The following is a 20,772-nucleotide window of genomic DNA, read 5'->3' on the forward strand; positions in this document are numbered from 1 at the left end:
AAATATGATCTTTCTGGCCATCTTGTCTTTGTATTTATATCATATATTGTACAAATGTTTAATTTTCATAAATAAAATATGTAATCATGGTTTGGCTCATTTGGATTTATAGTCTTTATGTATTTGTTGTGTCACTATTTTCTCACATAAGTATTATTCATGTGCACTAGCTTAAAATATATTGTATTTAATAGTAGACTTTCACAAGCCAGACTTTTGATTATTAGTCTCCTGCATATTTAAGCTGCTTAACAGGAACGGCCCTGTATTAAATGTACAGGGAAACCTAAAAGTCAAGCTCTCCAAAACAGCCGCTCATGGTGTGTGTGTTTGCTGAAGAGCCGTGAAAAGCCTGCGAGGAGTCGCCACAGACATGACTTTAACACACCCTCAGTGTCTCTGGTGTTAATGAGAAGCATCTTAACGAGGATCTGAGTACAGCACAAAATAATTCAGAGGATCAATCAAACTTTAGATTCATTATTTTAATCTGAAGACAGGAACATGATAAAGGACAAAAAATGTATACATTAGAATGAAAAAGTATTTGTCCGAGCTTAAAATAAATAGACTACAACAGATGATTACAGTCCCTAATATTGACATCTATATTCATTATTATAAATTTGTCCAACTACATACACACATTTGGCTTTAAGCAATGTAACAGTTATGACTGTACCAGTGACTGTTGCTGGTTCTGATCCTCTGATTTGATTGGTCAAGCAGTTTTCTAGAGTAAGAGAAACCCAGAGTGGAGCTGATAACAAAAAGCTGAGAAACTGTCACTCTACTCACATACTCTGTTTAAATTTATGTGTTACACAGTATATATAAAAATGCACACACTAACTAGCCAGATTTCTTCTGAAGGTAATATTAAAGGTAGGGTAGGGAAATAGCAAGCTAGCTTTGACAGCATAAGATCGCACCCTCCCTGCAAACCACTCTCCAAAGTCACGCCTCCTCCGAAACACGTGACCACGCACAGGCAGCGACACATGAGAGGCTCATGTCTCATTCACCAGTGAGAAAACTTGTTTTTGAACCAAATCACCTACCCTGCCTTTAACCTCTCTAATTTAACTCTAAAACTCATATGGTGAGACAAAGATGGTAATCTTGGTGATGTAACGTCCCAGCAGTTCTCTCCTCTCCAGTTCACTCATCTCCAGCTCTGCGTCCAGCGTGGCGGGACCCTGGACAGGACTAGTCAGCAGCAGTTCACCCGTCTGACGATCGGAGCGCTGCACGCTGAAGTGCCGCCGGCCGCGGCCGCCCAGTAACGCGAAGCGCAGCGCGTCTCCTATCATTCTGACGGCCGACACGCGGAACATGACGCGCGGAGCGGACAGCTTGGACACCACAGACATGTAGTGGAAGGACACTGAGTTTGGCGCCTGAGAGCAGGTCCTGCTGTCCACGGGACACGGGTTCCTCTCACAGCGCCTGCGCAGACAAAACCTGCTTCTCACATGTTCCCTTTTGTTTTAAATAAAGATGCTTTGTAACTTACACTGGAGAGGTTTTGGCGTAACTGGCGTTCCGTATCTGCGGACACTCCACTGTCACGCACTGAAAGCCTCCGTAGGTGTTGATGCAGAGCTGCTCGCGCGTGCAGTTGTTCTGCCTGCTGCTGCACTCATCGATATCTGAGAGGAAAAGCAGAAGGGTGTAGAACCGGGTCAGAACAAAATCTGGACCGCTTTGTTTCCGAAGTGCATGTTTTGCTATTAATCAATAACCTTTGCAGTTCCGGCCGTCACGGGTCACGCTGTAACCAGCAGGGCAGCTGCATCGGTACCCGCCAGCGGTGTTAACACACGCGTGCAAACACAGACGGCCGGCCTGCCCATCGTGGAACAGTTTACACTCGTCAATGTCTAGGAAAAACACAAAAATGAGCTGACTGAAACAAACACGTCATTGGACGAAAGAGGAGCATATCTGTCACTACTGAAAAGAGCAGCATTGCCAGTCGCCTAACATCACAAGCTGGTGAAGAATAAAGTGTGGAGAGAAGCCGTGGAATACATCACCTGCTGCACTGGCGGCTTCCAGAGTACAGTTTGGAGCTGGAGCAGCATCTGTTCAGCTGTGTTGTGGTTGCAGTGATCGTACCTGTGCAGACGCTGCTGTCGTGGCTGGAGATGGTGAATCCAGGCTCACAGGTGCAGCGGGTCGTTCCCTGAACCTGACCGCATCTGGACGCTGAAGACGTGCGGGTCAGAGGGAACGAGGACGCGGCCGCAGCTCCAGCGCTGACAGGAGACGTGTTCGCTATAGTGACAAAAACTGCAGAGAGAGCACGTAAACTTATTTGTGCAGCACAGGAACAATCATAGGATTTCAGCATGAAGCCTGGTTTATACTTGAGCCATCAGTGTGAGCGAGAGCTGCACCTGTCAGAAGAGACGTCGTGCGTTGCTGTAAACTATGGTTAGGTTAGGGTTAGGGTTAGGGTTAACCCTAACCCTAACATCTGAGGCCAAATAGAATAATGTTAAAAGCACTGAATGAGAACATCCCAACAATACACTGATGTTTGACGATGATTTCACTAAAACAAACACAGGTTCTTGTACTAGGACAAGTATAAACACCTCGAGATATTCACATGGCTGTCATGTATGATCAAGGCTTTATCAGATCTCACGATGTGTTGGTCTAGCACAGATTGGCTGTGTTTTGTGTGGAGTATTAGAGGGTGCAGGTTTTGAAACTTGTCACAGAACATTTTCTAACAATCTAATTCAAATTGCAGCTGTTTGTCAGTGCATGTATATCAGGAACGAGTGCATTTGATTGCACATTGTTTTGTAATTTTACTGGAATGCTGTGGATGAGCGAATGGGAATTTGAAGCACTGCTGCTTGATCCACCGCTGACTAGAGGCAATCATAAATAGTAATTGAAGAGGTGTTTTTGTGCAAGTACTGGAACAAACAACAACTTACAAGAGCAAACACTTTTTTTTAATGTGTCCTCCCATTTTTAGATGTTTCTACATCCCTGATCCCACATGAAAGAAATGTGAGCCATATGTGATGATGTGACAGGATCATAATTCATCTTTGATCGATTAGGAGACATTTGGAAATGGGACATACTGTAAGCTTTTGGTTGATTTTTGAGGGTATAAACATTTTGGCAAGATGTTACTGGCTATGTTTTGACAGCAGCTATAACTACTGTACATAGACTGCTCTATCCATGTATTTAGTGGCTTCAGCTTAGTGAGGATAAATATGTGGCTGGAGTGTAATTACAGCAGTGTTGGAAGCCATCATCAGAGGAGGCCATTAACGCTTGAACATCCGTATGGGAATCTCTGTGTGTGTTTTGTTCATCTGAGGAGCAGTACAGAACTCTATACTCTGATAGGTCTGGTAGCATCATTTTGTGCTCCGTCGTCAAACGCAGAGCCTGTAAATGTGATTCTGAGCAAATGCAAACCCACATGTTGGTGTTGGAGACTGGCAGGTGGGTCCGGCCCAGCCCTTGGCGCAGACGCAGCTGAATCCATTGACCTCGTCTGTACACGCTCCTCCGTTGGCACAAGGTGATGAAAGACACTCATCGATATCTGAGAGAGGAGAGGAACTCAGTGAAGATTCAGAGTCTAGAAGCCAAACTCAAGGCCGTCACAGAGATGTGGGATTTCTCACTGCACCCCTTACACTGATACACTATGTGGACAAAAGTCTGTTGACATGGATGGGACTGAAATTTCTGTGAGCACAAGTCTTGATGCTACACCATATGATGACAATCCTGTGCTTCCAGCTTGGGGAAGGTGCTTTTCTGCTGGCAATACTCATGTGCACAAAGCAAAGTTCATTCCATACTCATGTGGTTTATTGAGTCTGGTGTCGAAGAGTTCGACTGGCCTACACAAAACCCAGAGAATCTCACTGAACGCCTTCAGGATCAACTGAAACACCAACTGTGAGCCAGTGACCTCAAAGACGGTGTGTGAATGGGAGCAAATCCATGTTCAACATCCAGTGGAAGCTGTTACAGGGATTCATGCTTTTGAAATGTAATATTCAACACTGCACAGCAGCATCATTGCGGTCAGATGTTGGGTTATGTTACGTTAAAGGCATCTCAAAGGCCTTCAGTAGGGTTTCAGGTCCAGGTTTGGAGCTAGTCAAGCTCCTCTTCACCAGATTCAGCGCCCTTGCTTGTAGTATTAACATGCTAGAAAAGAAAAGACTTTCCACAGTCTGCGGCAACAAAACTGAAATGGGCTAGTTGCATATCCACCATTTTGGATTAGTGGTCTTTTTCCCTTACCAAACTAAATTACTTATTTCTGGCAAATGTTTGTATTACATTGACTTTTTTTAACTGAAATACATTTGCCTTGTGAGACATCAACTGATCTTCATAAATATCCGTTTCTCAATTCTGCTCATACATCAGTTCGTCCCATCAACATTTTCACGACATATTTTAGTATTTGACATTTACACAATTATCTTTGCATCAAATACGTTTAGATGAAAACATGGGCTGTAAAAAGATAATAAATACTTATGACTAATTTAAAGATTTGTTTTATTTGTTAATTAATGCAAACAATTTGTAAAAATATACTGTATGCGCTGCTTATAGACAACAGACAGATAATGATTTGTGCAACAGAAGCTCATTTTCACAAAACAGATGAATATTAATAAAAACACACAGGGAAATACAAACACCAATCTTTTAATAAATGCAAACCTACTAAAATTAAATTTTGTTAAATTGTACCGATACAGTTATAAATAAGGTTACCAAATAAAGTTAATAAAACACACATCGAGTCCATAATGCAGAAATCTCTGAGCGTCATTGTACAGTCACAAACCTTATGATCTAATAAATAACAGTCAGAACGAAATCAGCTCTCCGAGATTGGACAGTATTGCACACTTGAGTGGTTTGTGTTTGAATGAAGAGATCCGTGGACTTTGGCCAACCGCTGACTCTGAACGAACGAAGCAATCTCTGCGTTGTATCTTGATGGGTGTCCACACAGAGGTACACAATAATGTAAGGAGGATGATTTCTCTCGTCTTTGATGTACCACTATCCGTTATTTAATTAGGAAAACATTAATATCTATCCAGCCGTTTCGTGTGAAAGTTTCCCCTCACAGTAAGTGTGAACGTCTCAAAGACCGGAAGTAATCATGCCCACACCGACGCCATCGTGTGCCAATTCTGAACTTTACACCGTCGGAAAAGATATTGTGTATCTCTCAGATAGTGGCAACATATAGCTATTTAAACACACTTACAGCACCTTGAAATACAAATGTGACTAATAGAATGCTACTATGTGTTTTGAAAAGTTGACCAGTTTTCAAGGGAAAGATGTTTCTAGTGTGGAACAGTGGGCTCGGGTTCCATAAGATCATAAACATTTCCATACTAACGGGAAAAAGCTGCAGGTTTGATAGAATGAGTCCTTTACCAAACCTAGACTGAGACCAAATAGATCAGGCTTCAGCTCTCACCTCTGCAGACGGGCTGCTGACCGCTCCAGCCGAGCCAGTCCTTACACTGCCGCGTCTCTGAACCCAACAGCTCAAAGCCCTCGTCGCACAGGAAGTGAACTTCATGACCAGGAAACAGAATCTTCCCCAGCTTTTTGCCATTGACAGGAGCATCCAGGTCAGGACAAGTAGCTGCGCAATATAAAACACAGAGACATGTGTTAAGAGTTACACTTTAAATGGCATACATGATTCATATAATGTAGTTTGATTTGTCAGTTCGTTGGCACATTTGGCTTGTTTGATATTGTTTTATGTCTATAGCATCAACACTGGTGTCATGTGGTCTTACAGTTCTTTGCTTTAGCGGGCCGGCGTGCGACGCTATCGTGCAGTAGGTTCAGTTTCTTCCTCAAAGTGCGAAGACTCTGCAGGTACGAATCTTCCTGCGCTGAGAGCAGTTTCTGAGCCTGTTGAATTGAGTTCTGTAGGTCTTGCTTACTGGGACAGTCCTGAGAAAACATGCACGGTCACAGCTTAATGTTTCATAAGATGTTCAGATCCGGTAACATCCAGATCCAGAGCAGACCAGACACAGTTTTTAGTTATATTTGATTAAGAATCCACGAGACCAGCAGGCGCAGGCCGTCTGAAATCAGCTCTCAGGTCATCATAACAGCAGAGAAACATCATTGTTGTGTTCTGTGAATCATTGTGATACTGAGTGTGGTCGCTAGACGGCAGTAAAATACCTAATAAGAGACCTAGAGGGGGGGGGAGGAACTGGAGTGGCTGATGATGGTAATGTTTACTGATGCTTCCTACATTAAAGACAACCGTTTGGAGTTAGCTTTTGTTTTATTTGTTTTATTTGTTAATTAATGCAAACAATTTGTAAAAATATACTGTATGCGCTGCTTATAGACAACAGACAGATAATGATTTGTGCAACAGAAGCTCATTTTCACAAAACAGATGAATATTAATAAAAACACACAGGGAAATACAAACACCAATCTTTTAATAAATGCAAACCTACTAAAATTAAATTTTGTTAAATTGTACCGATACAGTTATAAATAAGGTTACCAAATAAAGTTAATAAAACACACATCGAGTCCATAATGCAGAAATCTCTGAGCGTCATTGTACAGTCACAAACCTTATGATCTAATAAATAACAGTCAGAACGAAATCAGCTCTCCGAGATTGGACAGTATTGCACACTTGAGTGGTTTGTGTTTGAATGAAGAGATCCGTGGACTTTGGCCAACCGCTGACTCTGAACGAACGAAGCAATCTCTGCGTTGTATCTTGATGGGTGTCCACACAGAGGTACACAATAATGTAAGGAGGATGATTTCTCTCGTCTTTGATGTACCACTATCCGCTATTTAATTAGGAAAACATTAATATCTATCCAGCCGTTTCGTGTGAAAGTTTCCCCTCACAGTAAGTGTGAACGTCTCAAAGACCGGAAGTAATCATGCCCACACCGACGCCATCGTGTGCCAATTCTGAACTTTACACCGTCGGAAAAGATATTGTGTATCTCTCAGATAGTGGCAACATATAGCTATTTAAACACACTTACAGCACCTTGAAATACAAATGTGACTAATAGAATGCTACTATGTGTTTTGAAAAGTTGACCAGTTTTCAAAGGAAAGATGTTTCTAGTGTGGAACAGTGGGCTCGGGTTCCATAAGATCATAAACATTTCCATACTAACGGGAAAAAGCTGCAGGTTTGATAGAATGAGTCCTTTACCAAACCTAGACTGAGACCAAATAGATCAGGCTTCAGCTCTCACCTCTGCAGACGGGCTGCTGACCGCTCCAGCCGAGCCAGTCCTTACACTGCCGCGTCTCTGAACCCAACAGCTCAAAGCCCTCGTCGCACAGGAAGTGAACTTCATGACCAGGAAACAGAATCTTCCCCAGCTTTTTGCCATTGACAGGAGCATCCAGGTCAGGACAAGTAGCTGCGCAATATAAAACACAGAGACATGTGTTAAGAGTTACACTTTAAATGGCATACATGATTCATATAATGTAGTTTGATTTGTCAGTTCGTTGGCACATTTGGCTTGTTTGATATTGTTTTATGTCTATAGCATCAACACTGGTGTCATGTGGTCTTACAGTTCTTTGCTTTAGCGGGCCGGCGTGCGACGCTATCGTGCAGTAGGTTCAGTTTCTTCCTCAAAGTGCGAAGACTCTGCAGGTACGAATCTTCCTGCGCTGAGAGCAGTTTCTGAGCCTGTTGAATTGAGTTCTGTAGGTCTTGCTTACTGGGACAGTCCTGAGAAAACATGCACGGTCACAGCTTAATGTTTCATAAGATGTTCAGATCCGGTAACATCCAGATCCAGAGCAGACCAGACACAGTTTTTAGTTATATTTGATTAAGAATCCACGAGACCAGCAGGCGCAGGCCGTCTGAAATCAGCTCTCAGGTCATCATAACAGCAGAGAAACATCATTGTTGTGTTCTGTGAATCATTGTGATACTGAGTGTGGTCGCTAGACGGCAGTAAAAGACCTAATAAGAGACCTAGAGGGGGTGAGGAAGAACTGGAGTGGCTGATGATGGTAATGTTTACTGATGCTTCCTACATTAAAGACAACCGTTTGGAGTTAGCTTTTGTTTTATTATTTTTTACATCTTACAACATCACAAATTGGCGACGAGGATACCCCGCACTGCAGTTTTGTTTTGCTGTTGCTCTCAGAATGTCTGTTAATGTTCCTGCGCCAGCAATGTTTTTGCCCTGTCTGGGGGAACCAGCAATGCCTTTTGACATGTGGCTGCGTATGTTTAACAACTACTTGCTAGTGATTAATGCGACGGGGGATGCTTGGCCAGACATCCGCAAAAGAGCCACGTTACTCCATTGTTTGGGAACAGAGGGACAGCGGATATTTTACGCTCTACCAGAAACAGGTGACACTTATGCTTCTGCTGTCAGTGCACTAGACAAACATTTTACTCCAAAAGTCAACGTTGTTGTTGAACGCTATGCATTCAGAAAGCAAGCTCAATTTCCACATGAGACTATTGCACAATATGTAGCTGCCTTGCGTGCTCTTGCAGCTACCTGTGGTTTTGAGGACAAATCTGATGACATGATTCGTGATCAACTACTGGAACGCTTGTTGAGTGACAGTATTAGAGAAAGGCTGTTACTGGAGTCAGACCTACCACTGGACACAGCCGTAACTCTTGCAACTGCTGCTGATCAAGCAAAAAAAAGATTTCAGACAGAGGTGTTTTGGACAAGGGAATTCCAGTACAGACTGTGCACTCTAAATCACACAAAACTACAAACAAACAGTACCACCGCTCATCTAAGCCACATGCTGCAGCCACTTCTTCTCCACGTAGATCTTGCTTTAGGTGTGGCTCTGACACGCATTTAGCCAACTCCACTCAATGCCCTGCTGCAAATGCCCAATGCAAGTCCTGTAATAAAAGGGGCCATTTTGCTCGCGTATGTCGTTCTGTTCCGACCAGTAAAGTACACGAGGTGCAGTTACCTGACGTGACTATATTGTATACGGGCAACACTGATGAACATGCTCCAAAGAGACTGTTTTGCAATGCCACCATTCATACACCTGCCTCTGCTGCCCAGGAGATACGACTTACTGTAGATACAGGCTCTGCTGTCTCTATACTACCACACCATGTCTATAAACAATATTTCAGCTCCACCCCCTTGTCTCCACCTTCTGCTAGACTGGTGACCTACACACAGACACACATTCCAGTACTTGGATGTCTCCATGCCCAGGTGTGTGTAGTGGATTCGAGCACTCCAGGCACATTCTTCGTGGTAGAGGAAGGTACTGCATTGCTTGGTATGGACTTAATTAGCAACTTGCATCTCTGTATAAATGCTGACACGATTACCACCTCAGATGCAACGCCAGCTACTCCTGTTCTGTCCACAACCACTACTGATTCCTGCTTGTCGGTATGCTGTGACATTGACCGACTACTATTCAAAGTGGCCTGAACTTGCCTTTTGCCCATCCGCCACAACTGACGGTGTCATAGATTTTCTGACCACCGTTTTTAGCCGTCATGGAAATCCGGAAAGCATTGTCACTGATAACGGGACGCAGTTCACATCAGCTGCCTTTGCTGAATTTCTTAAGACCCGGGGTATACACCATAACAAGACATCTGTGTACTACCCTGCAGCCAATGGAGCTATTGAGAGGTTCCACCGTTCTCTGAAGGGCTGCATACAGACAGCCATCCTGCAGTCACAGCCTTGGAAGGAAGCTGTGACCAACTGGCTTCAAGTGTTTCGTGCGACACCTCATGCCACTACCTCAACCTCACCTTATGAACTGCTCTATGGACGTAAAATGCGAACCAGACTGGACATTTTGCCCATTGCTCCTATGTCGAATTCATCTGTCCATGACACTGTGGAAAGGAAACAAGCCAAGATGAAACAGTACACTGACATTAAGCGGCATGCTCGTACCCCGTCTTTTGCTCAAGTGGAGAGAGTGAGGGTCAGAATTCCTCGCTTAGTCCCTAAAGCACACTCCAGATTCTCTGCTCCGTTAACAGTGGAAAAGCGTGTGAGTCCAAACACCTTTCTGCTAAGTGATGGGAAGAGATGGAATGTCACACACTTGGCTCATTCTCATTCTGCACCCGTAAGTGGAGGTCAAGTTGATACACCAACTTGCGCACAACTCATTCAGGGTACTTCTCCGAAACAGCCACGTAGTAGATTCAAACCTAAGTGGCACAAAGACTATGTAATGTAACTGATTGAGATTTGAAGGGTTAAGAACAGTTGTTAGTTGAACCAAGCTGTAAAAGAAATGTACTTTAAAAAGTGTTCTGAGGTTCATGAATGTGAAATCATTTAATTTCAGTGGTAAGGAAATTTTGTCAAAGAATTTTGACTGCCATATGTTAGTTATGTGTTAGTTATATGTTCAAACAGATGTCACCTTCTTTTGTAACTACAGTTGCAGGCTTTATTGCAATAATTTCATAATACGAAAAGTGTTCAGTTACTGAAGTAGTGTTCTTAACAGAGAGGGAAGATGTTGTGTTCTGTGAATCATTGTGATACTGAGTGTGGTCGCTAGACGGCAGTAAAAGACCTAATAAGAGACCTAGAGGGGGTGAGGAAGAACTGGAGTGGCTGATGATGGTAATGTTTACTGATGCTTCCTACATTAAAGACAACCGTTTGGAGTTAGCTTTTGTTTTTATTCTTTTTTTACATCTTACAACATCACAATCATCAACTCTCACCTCATTTGCTTTTGAACAGACAAACAAACCCATTTTAATCCTATGCATTATATTTTGAGAATGGTACAAATAAACACTTCAACTGCAGTGTTCCTCACCTGCTTACTGTACAATATCAAAACAATGGACTTCTATAGTTCCATCAACCCTGTCTTGATTCTCATTACAAGGGCCTGCATACATGATATCGAATCTGAAAACATGGTTTGGAAAAGTGTTACAAGCGACCCTAGAAACAGCTTCTGAAAAAGAATGATGGGATATTACATCCATAATGTGGTCCAGTTGGTTCATGTTCCACAGTTATTGGTGTCAGTGGATCTCGTTATCCTCAAACTCTCAAGATCTAAACATGAAATATTGTTTGTCAGTTTCCAAAGAACAACAGCGGATTTATGATTATGGTTATGAATGCAGATGGCGTCAGTCTCTATGCAGAGCTTTACATTCGCTGCACAGAAATGTTGCTGGTTCTTGATCTGCTCGACTGTGTCCCAGCTGAAAAAGACGTAGTATTAAATGTATTAAAAATATACTTGAAATTCAAGTAGTGTGTTTATAATACATTTGTATTCCCAACATGCTTATTTGAAGTGCAATAAAAAATATATTGAATTGCATTTTAATATATTTCTAAAAAGTATACTAGAAGTACTTTTGTATTAAATATATGCTTAGTTATACTTCTAAGAAATATGCTAAACAGAAGCATACTTTTAATGTATTTATAAAAAGTATACTAGAAATACTTTGGTAATAAATATATGCTTAGTTACACTTTTAAGGAATATGCTAAACACAATAATTTAAATATAGTAAGTATGTCTGAAAAAGCACAATTTAAATAAATTTCTTTTTCACCTGGGTTCTTTAATTTTGTTCTTCGAGATCCTGTCAAACCCTCTGTGCTTTGAGTTCTGCAGCATCATTTTTTTCATACACTTTGATAATCAACTTTTTGAACTTTTTTAATCTATTGATAATCAATTGTAACAACTGTAATATGATATTTTCTTCTTATTGGCTGTAACTGAGGGGAAGGGTACTATGTTTTCATCTTGTAAGACTTATGTAAGCTAGATAAATATTTGAAGTTCCTGTGCAAACAGCTGGTGAAGTGCTAGAGCAGCAGTGTTGTAGTGAGGCTGCTGATGTTCAGTTCAACAGTGTTCTCTTTAAGGAACATCACAACATTCCTCAGACCCTCTGAATAGAGTGCTTGTGTAGACTAGTGCACTACTGCAGGCTGAAATAAGTGCACTAGTCAGACGCTTAGCCTACAGTCTATCACACTGCAAACACTTCTCACAATTTTGTTTATATTGTCCCTATTTCAGTGATAAGAATTTAAAAGTATAGGGGCTTATTTTGGTATATTTTATCATTCAAGAAAAAAAGCTTGTCTTGTTTTGCTGTTGGGCTTTTTACAAACTCAAACTTGACTAAATCAGATGCATTACAGTGAAAGATACCTTTGCTGAGGCTTCGAGAATATTTGATACCATCGTCTCTTTCTGCATTATTATAAACAGAGTGAGCACAATCACTACAATGCCATAAACAGAGCGTTTAGCTTCAACCCTTGACCTGCTACTCTGAATGAACTCACTTGTTCTGAAACACATCTTAAGAAGTTGAATTTAACATCTGTTTTCTGCAGAATTGATGAATATCACTTACCTGAGGCAGCATGGCATGAACCTGACAGATGAATACTGAAAGGAGCACAGCATATCTTCGGTTCATCGTCTTCATTAAATCGTTGACTGGATACATTGATTTTGTTATTAAATGCCTTTGTGTAGTGGATTCTCTCAAGAAAAGGCTCTGTTTGTGTTAAGCTCCACATACGTTACTGGCTCAGCGTTATGAGGCTGCTGCTTTAAGAGGATTTTAGGAAAGCAAGCACAGGACTTTTTTCCCCATAAACCACAGGTCAGTTGGGGTATTTACTGGATGGCAGGGTGCGAACTACGGGGGAGCTAGGGGGAGCTCGGCTCCCCTTAATAAGACATGGGCTCCCCTGAAATAAAGCATAATAAGGTAACTCTTGTATAGTGATTTGTCCTATATAGTGCTTGCATAAAGCAAGTAGTGCATACACTTGTAGCTGTTATGTATCTTTGTAAGTCATTGTAAGCCTATTAGGGTCAATTTCTAAACTAGTTTTAATATACATTTTTGGTGTTATTATGCATGATTCATCAGTCAGGGCCACAGTAAGAAATGTTTTATCCCAGTACAAAATGTATGCTATTTTTATCTGTGCCCAATAATAAAAATGTACAAAGATTAGTTAATTACACACACACGCACACACACACACAGGCACGCACCAGTTTTTAGCACCAGTTAGTTCTCACTGCAGTTAAAAAAATTAAAAAGTCTGTAAACCCCAGCAAAGATTAGCCCAGTGAAGATGCTCGTAAAGGGATAGTTCACCCAAAAATGAAAATTGTGTCATTAATTACTTGCCCTCATCGCCTAATCCCTTTTTGTCCGTGTGCTCAATTTTTATTTACAACTAGCTCATCAACAACATAATCACGCAGGGTTCAGTTCTCAACATGTTCATCATTGAGTGCAATGTAAAAGCAGACTTTTTTGTACCAGGGGTCTAATATGAGCCACCTGTGCGAAACCCAGCAATATTTAGCGCTAGAATAGACTTGTATTTACAACTGGCTCACCAACATCGCACTTCCACAGAGCCTCGTAATGCGCCAGTAGTGCATCTGACTGCAGAGCAGAAAGAGGAGTGTTTCAATCAACAGCTGTCTTCTTTATGCTCAGCCACCCTTAAAACCCAGCAGAGAGCAGCCCATTGAAGACGCCCATACAAAACAGCAGTTTTGTGGCTTTGCAGTTGAGGGGACTGTTAGTATCTGCTATCTTCAAGCGAAATTCATTCCATGTGAAGGGCCAACTAACGCAAAGCCTTCCCATGTGGTCTAGTGGTCAGGATTCAGTGGTCAAGACCTGCAGCGTAAATGCGGCCTAACACCTTAATAAATCAACACTCTTCTGCTGGAGGTTTTGACAGTTCTTTATTTCCCTTTTATAAGGCTGATGGATCCCTGCATATATATATTTATATACAATATATATATACAAGAACTTGCTATATTGGAGAGCTACACCAAGAAGGGGAGAAGGTAACATCATAAACAACACTGACAGCTCATCAAAGAAAGAGGGGACATGAGATGTGTAACAGCACTGTAACTGGATGACTCTGAATGAGAAGAGAAGGGTGTTGATCGATCGCAACCAAGAACCTGACCTAATAACTTAAACCTAACAAAACAAACCTGAAATGAAACAAACAAACAAACTGAAAAAAACAACACAGATTTCACCCACAGTGTATTTTAAATAGGTTTAGTGGAGAACCATTCACCATAAATATTTTTAAGGAACCAAGATATATAAAAAAGTGATTTATCAACAACAACAAAACATCGTTAGTCTCTCTTTTTAAAAGTATTCTTTCTGATTCTTTTTTTCCCTCTCCAAGGCTGACTTCTCCACTTGCCTTGTTTCACAAAGGAAAAATGATCCAAGCCCAAAAGATACAAGTTAGTATAAAACTAACAAATGATTGGAACACCACAATCAATGCATCACAAAACGAACCCACAGACACAACAGCAAAACACATTGTCATTATCTTCATCCAAGAAACTGCTTCAGCACGAGTCTTCTTCAGTTCTCCTCTTCAGAACTTTATCAGCACTAGTAATGATCATCATAACCATCAGAATAACTTCACAGTGTGGTAGAAAGTGAGGTGAGAGCAGGAGAGCTTTGTAGTCGTTCACATCAGGAGAATTCAAACAAGGTTATAATAAACAGAAGTAGGAAACCCAATAGTTCATAGATAAGTATACAAAAACGCCACATTTAGGTGCTTGTCTTTCCCATCACACTGCTCTGGGAAGGCATTGATTGGCTAGAAATGGGACTAGATGGTCCAATGTACCGTTCAGATGAGAGAGTATGGCCAGATGCTGACAGAAGTGACCTGACGTGGTGTTTTCTCATCAGGGAAAGCGGATTGTAGCCAGCAGAATAACGTGTGAGCAGCAGGTTTTTCTCTCGAAGCGTTTAGGTTTGTTGCCGCAAGGCCCGCCTCTTCCTGCTGTAGTAGTGGTGTAGACCGGTCTGTCTGGAGTAGTTCATCATGTAGTTCTGTTTACGGGTGCTGTGAAGAGGAAAGCAGACAGGTTTAACAATGCGCTGTTCTAATTCGTAGCTAGGCTTCATTAAGAATTCACATAGCACTGAATCCACAAACTACAAAATCAAATCGATCATTCACTCATAACCTCAAACGCTGTCATCATTTCACTTTATGGTCTTTTGGAGCTAGTGCATCGTAATTGTTTGGTAAGAGACAAAAACAGCAATCTGGTTCAGGTTTTGAGTGAAGACATCTATAGAGTAGTGCTTGAGGTTGGAGCTTGAGGAAAGACTGACAGATGGAAAAAGATCAAGGGATTGTAGCCAGCAGAATAACGTGTGAGCAGCAGGTTTTTCTCTCGAAGCGTTTAGGTTTGTTGCCGCAAGGCCCGCCTCTTCCTGCTGTAGTAGTGGTGTTGACCGGTCTGTCTGGAGTAGTTCATCATGTAGTTCTGTTTAGATGGTGCTGTGATGAGGGTGAAGGACCGGTGAAAGGGATCTGTGCTTATCTGTGAGTCTCTGGACTAGTGCAGATACAGCCACCACACACAAAGTTAGCAATGGCTTATGAACAAATACAATCACAAATAAGGGACCTGGGACGGGGGAACCGACTCTTTACTAAGCATGCACACACACATCATGTTTGATTCAACTGTATTGGGCATTTTTAATCTTATTTAAGGGTTTTGTCAACAACCTAATACACCTTAAAAAAAACTTTAAAACAACTCTGCTATTATGTTTAATATTTTGGACACCCAGTTCATTTTGCTAAGCAGCACTTTTTAGGTTACCATACAAAACATTTTTTACACTGTCAGGTTCATATGCAAGCTATTTTCTTTATTAAAGGATTGAGCTTCACAATGACATGGCACAACATGTTTTCCATTCATTCCACCCCTCCAGGACGCTTCAGGTTGTATAACGACAGACATGAGATTAACACACCACCACAGGACGCATGAATTGACCTATCGGTAAGCCCCTCCCCTCAAACGCAGATGAGCCAATGGCAGTCGAGTATCAGTTGCGCGGGGAGCAGAACTCGGACGTCTGTAGGTTTCAGCGCCATAGAGAAACATTGGAAGATCTGAAGCTCGCATTATTTTTATGGGGTTTATGCTTCAAAAATGGAAAAACGATGTGCCTGGGGTACTTGTAACAGTGATTCCAGCTATCCTGAGAGGATGGGCAATGAAATGTATTTTATTAAATTTCCTAAACCCGGAGCAAAATGTCCCATAGCATTCACCCCCAATCCCAATGAAGACAAAGACGTTCGTTTTCTGGTTGTCATACTCTCATTAAGTTACAATCTTCATCTGCTCAAGCAGAACGTTAATGTCAAGTATCTTAAGTTAATGTAACGTATCTCTGGCTAAAACTAGCTAACGTTAAAGTTAGTGAGTCCATACAAACCATACAAACCATTGTGATATGTAAACCCTCGCTTCCGAATTAATACCAACAATATTTATTTTTAAATCTTTTATATATCCCTCAATGGCATATTTAAGTCTCACTTGAATGGTGGTCCTTCTGTGTCCAAAATGTATCAAAAAGATATAGGGACAAGGTTTTCACACTGACAGCTGTCAATTTGTAAGACAGTTAGCAACTCTGTTTGTTTGTCCGAGTTCGCAGGTGGGGCTTACTGATAGGTCAATTGACAGGTGTAGTTAAAAGTCAATTTTAGACTCTGACCATCAGCTTTTCAGAGTAAAAAGGATACAGAAAGATGAACGTATGGTGTGAATGGATGGCTTCTTTCTCTCCTTTCTCAAGTCATCTGTCCACCCTGTTCCACATATCTACATCAATGTCACTTTTGCCCTCACATGTTTGAGTCGTTTGAGTCGGGCTTCACTCTCATACACTCAGTAGCCATTTTTCTAGGGACACTTGTACATCTGCATGCTCTGCATGCTATCTAATCAGCCAATCATGGCAGCTTTAAACCACTCATTGCCGTGTACTCCAGTGGCGCACACTGTCCCCAGATCTGTGCTAGATCAGCAGAAGTGCATCATGAATATGCAGCTGATAAATCTGCAGCAACTGCATGTCAATGTCATATTCCGGGGGCAAAGAGTGTCCGACCCAGAATTAGAAAGGTGCACCTAATAAAGTGACCAGTGAGTGTACGTTGGGTCTTTCATTTCACCACTACACTATTTTGCTTTGTGTTTGGTTTGAGTGCATCCTGTGGCATACAGTGTTGTGTACACACTCCAGTATACAGTACTTGTTTCTGCCACTCCAGCTGTATATGGGATTATTACCGTCATATTCTCCAGTGACCTGGATGACTAATTTGACCTGTCTCCATCCATAATATTTCCAAGTATATGATCAATTACTGTATAAAACCAAAAATTAAATGAAATGTCAGATCTGTCCTGGGTGACATTAACCTCCAGCTGTGTAGAGGAATTAGATGGATAGGATACAGGGGAACACAACAATGGAAACAACACAGACATTTTTACATACAACACTGTGTATGTAATGTTTGGAAATCTAAAATCAATATTTCCTACTGGCACACAAAAGCAAAAGATATAATCTTAAAATAAAAATGCTGACCTTTGCACAGTATACTGTATATTGACATACTGTCATAACTTTAGTTTCAGTGCTTCTTGAAATGTGGTCATACCGTTGTAACAGCTGTTGGATATTCTTCAAGACAGTGCATTGCGTACTGTGCTGCATTTGCAATTTTAATTGATTTACCGCAATCATTATCAACTTTATTTAACTTTTTCATCTGCTATTTCCTTTATTTTTTTCCACCTGTATGGAGTGATGAGGTCTACAGTGATGTACAAGAAAGGCTCAATGAGGGAAGACCAAAGGCAGGGAACACTGGTGAATTCTGGGAACAGCAAAGCAAAGCACTTACCTGACACTACAGCCATGCCATAGGGAGCAGAATACAGAAGAGAGGAAAGGTTATAAGATGCAGGACAGGGCTGTTGCTGGCTTGCACAAAGGTCTGGGGGTGAAAGAACCCTGAGCTGCGACACCAGAGCAACAGAGGGAATGCAGTGCCAACAGAGTTGTGTTGGGAGTGAAAACAGCGGGGCCAAAGAGGAACATACATTTAGGTGGAGGTAAGGGAAAGGTTATTGCAGAAGAGCAGAGGATGGTGGAGGCAGACGGGTGAGTGCAGTGAACATGTGGAGGGCAGTGATGAGAGAGAGAGAGAGAGAGAGAGAGTGCAGTGTGAGGACCAGAACCTGAGTGAGAGGGACGGGACTGAGATATGTGTGTGTGTGTGTGTGTGTGTAGGGAGAGAGCAAGGACTGTTTAATGTCTATTGGCAATGCAGCACTATGTAAAACTATGGTATTAATAACGAGTGTACTTCATTATAAGCCCAACAGGAAAATGTACTGGCAAATCTAAGCACTTTCCTCACAGGTGTCAGCTTGTGTTATCCAAGTTGTGCTGAAAGATTTTACTGATGTCTGAGTGAAGGAAAAATGATTGCCATAATTAAAGGCAGGAGTACTCACAGAATGACTTCCACGTGGTCCAGTGCCCACTGATCATGCCCTGCGCCCTCATGACGCGGCTGCCACCATCGCAACTGAACCCCTCTCACACGAGCCTCACTGCAGCACAGACACAAACACAGCAATAAATGTACTTCGATAGTGATGCAGTCCAGATGTCATTCAGAACAATTTTAAATCTTAAGATAAAACTCCAGGGTGCTTGAAAATAGGCAAGAATGACTCTTAGCATGTAAGTGTAATGACATTTGTCAACAGCATTTAAATGTTCCAAACATACGCACAAAACATTGTAAAAAAATAAAAAATAATTTACCAATTTCTCACAAAGCTCAAAAGTCTTGTGGAAGCACAAACGTTTGGGACATGCTTAAGATATTTGCAGAGAAAGAGGACCAGTGAAGCATGATATGTATCTCACCCATAACCACAAGAGTTTTCAGACATCCCAATAAGGACCGTCTTATTCATAGATGGCCCAAAGCAACCCACTGCTGCCCAAGTTGCAGAAAGAGTCCTAGTGGATCAGCTGCTATACACACACCCAAATGCATACAGCAAGCAGTGAGCGTGCACGATCCCCTAACCAGGACAGAAGCGCTAGAGGCCGTGTGGGGACACAGGTGTGGGTTATGAGCCAGCAGACCAACCGATCCGCACCCACCCAGAGCTAGTCCAGGAGAAAACATGACTGGAAGGATCCACTGCATGTGATGAAGCTCCGGTTCATGCTCTAACCAGATAGATTTCTCTAACAGTATATAGGTGACAGGAACTACATTCATCAATGGAGTGCCTCACAACCAGACTGACTGTCCTCTTCCTATTTCACAATTACAGTCTTTTACAATCTCTAGGACACATTTCTCAATACTTAGGTCACTTTTCAAAGCTATTCACACAGTGCACCTAACAGCAGCTATGTGGCTAAATCATTTATCATTGCTTTGGCACAAAATTCAATGAAATTAATCTTTCAAATGACATGCGTTCTTTTCTCACTCAGACACCTACAGGCCAGTCTGCACATGTTCATTTACTCTTTACCAAACTGTTCAACTTGCTGCGAGTAAAACAGCTATGTACCTCAGTTTACCAGAGTAAGATTTCTTGTCAGTGAGGGGGTAATTGAGCCTAACTGATACTGATATGAGAGTGTAATAAAAAGGTTGGGAAACACTATGAAAGAATAAATCTTTAACATTCCTGGAGTCAACATTAGCCAGTGGCCCTTCTGAGGCAAAGTACAGTGCATGTTACGTATGAGTGAAACTGAAACACTGAAAAGCCCATGATTCAGGTCCATCATGATAGATGCAAAGCCACAGACTCTTCATTTCTTCATTTCCAGAAACAGAATGACATCTCTGAGTTCAGCACTTACCCCATGCCCAGAGCGGATGAACTGATGGACTGCCTAGGTAAGAACCAGTTCATATCAACTTTGTTTTAACCAACAACTATTGATAGGTCCTGTAATAGACAGCAGGCAGAGAGGATGACAACCGTCTAAATTCCCTTTCCACACATTTTCATTTCCATGAGATTTAATGTGATAGTGCATACCTCTACACACAGAAACTAAATGGAGCATGTATACAAATGTAAACAGTATATGCTTAATGAGCGCTGACACAACAATGTTGACAAATTCTATTAAGTCCCTTCTGCTATTAAGATACATGAATGCATAAGTGATAGTGCAAACATTCAGAATAATCTTTGAACTCTGCATTCAGCACATTGCCTAAATTACTTTGGAAAGTGACTAATGCACAGGCAAAATCATGAAGACACTGCTTTAACTGTGAACTTCAAATGCAAATATTATTGGATCAGAAAGGTGCCAAAGTGCAATCCCCTCCTTTTGAGTAGAGTTGGGTACCGAAACCGTACCAATGCAATCTAGTATGTACTAGAACCGAATCAGAACGCAGGTTTCGGTGCCTCATTTCGGTGCCACTTAAATGCCTGAGCGATCGATTGAAATATTTGTCCTGGTTCTTCGAAATGGAGGTAAGAAGCATGGGCGTCGCTAGGCCATTTTTAGCGGAGCTATAGTGATTAGCTCCATAAACTGTACACAAATTCGTGATCGGTCAGTCCCCTTTAAATTTCATATGAAACGCCGGCAGACTTCGTCTCCTCCCCATCATCCACAGACCGCGGGGGACTCACACAGAAACAGAGGACACAAGGTGTGTGTGTTTATCCATAGATTGTTATAATATCTGTATCTGTGCAGTTCTTTGTCATAAATACAGTTTACAAAAGGTCACGAGG

General features: G+C 41.7%; 2 protein-coding genes across 2 annotated transcripts in view; both read right to left on the reverse strand.

Annotated features, from left to right (window-relative positions):
- Positions 1–1,088: 1,088 nt before the first annotated feature.
- On the reverse strand, positions 1,089–12,614 carry LOC107681352 (fibulin-7). The gene is made up of 8 exons (XM_016477627.1): positions 12,461–12,614; positions 7,633–7,792; positions 7,302–7,472; positions 3,461–3,586; positions 2,122–2,295; positions 1,746–1,883; positions 1,517–1,652; positions 1,089–1,449 (listed from the first exon to the last, which is right to left on the reverse strand). Exons 1-8 carry the CDS (start codon positions 12,554–12,556, stop codon positions 1,089–1,091), a joined length of 1,362 nt encoding a protein of 453 aa, XP_016333113.1. The 5' UTR covers positions 12,557–12,614.
- Positions 12,615–13,814: 1,200 nt separating this feature from the next.
- LOC107681348 (reelin-like) overlaps positions 13,815–20,772 on the reverse strand; it is a 106,978-nt gene continuing 100,020 nt past the window's right edge. The window contains exons 58-60 of the mRNA XM_016477624.1: positions 18,490–18,588; positions 17,874–17,879; positions 13,815–14,984 (exon numbers count right to left, since the gene is read on the reverse strand). Of these exons, the coding sequence (XP_016333110.1) occupies positions 14,888–14,984; positions 17,874–17,879; positions 18,490–18,588 (202 nt within the window). The 3' untranslated portion in view covers positions 13,815–14,887. The remainder of the gene's footprint in view (positions 14,985–17,873; positions 17,880–18,489; positions 18,589–20,772) is intronic.

The sequence above is a fragment of the Sinocyclocheilus anshuiensis genome, unplaced genomic scaffold, assembly GCF_001515605.1.
Source record: "Sinocyclocheilus anshuiensis isolate Anshui unplaced genomic scaffold, SAMN03320099.WGS_v1.1 scaffold1896, whole genome shotgun sequence".
In the NCBI taxonomy this organism is placed as follows: Eukaryota; Metazoa; Chordata; class Actinopteri; order Cypriniformes; family Cyprinidae; genus Sinocyclocheilus; species Sinocyclocheilus anshuiensis.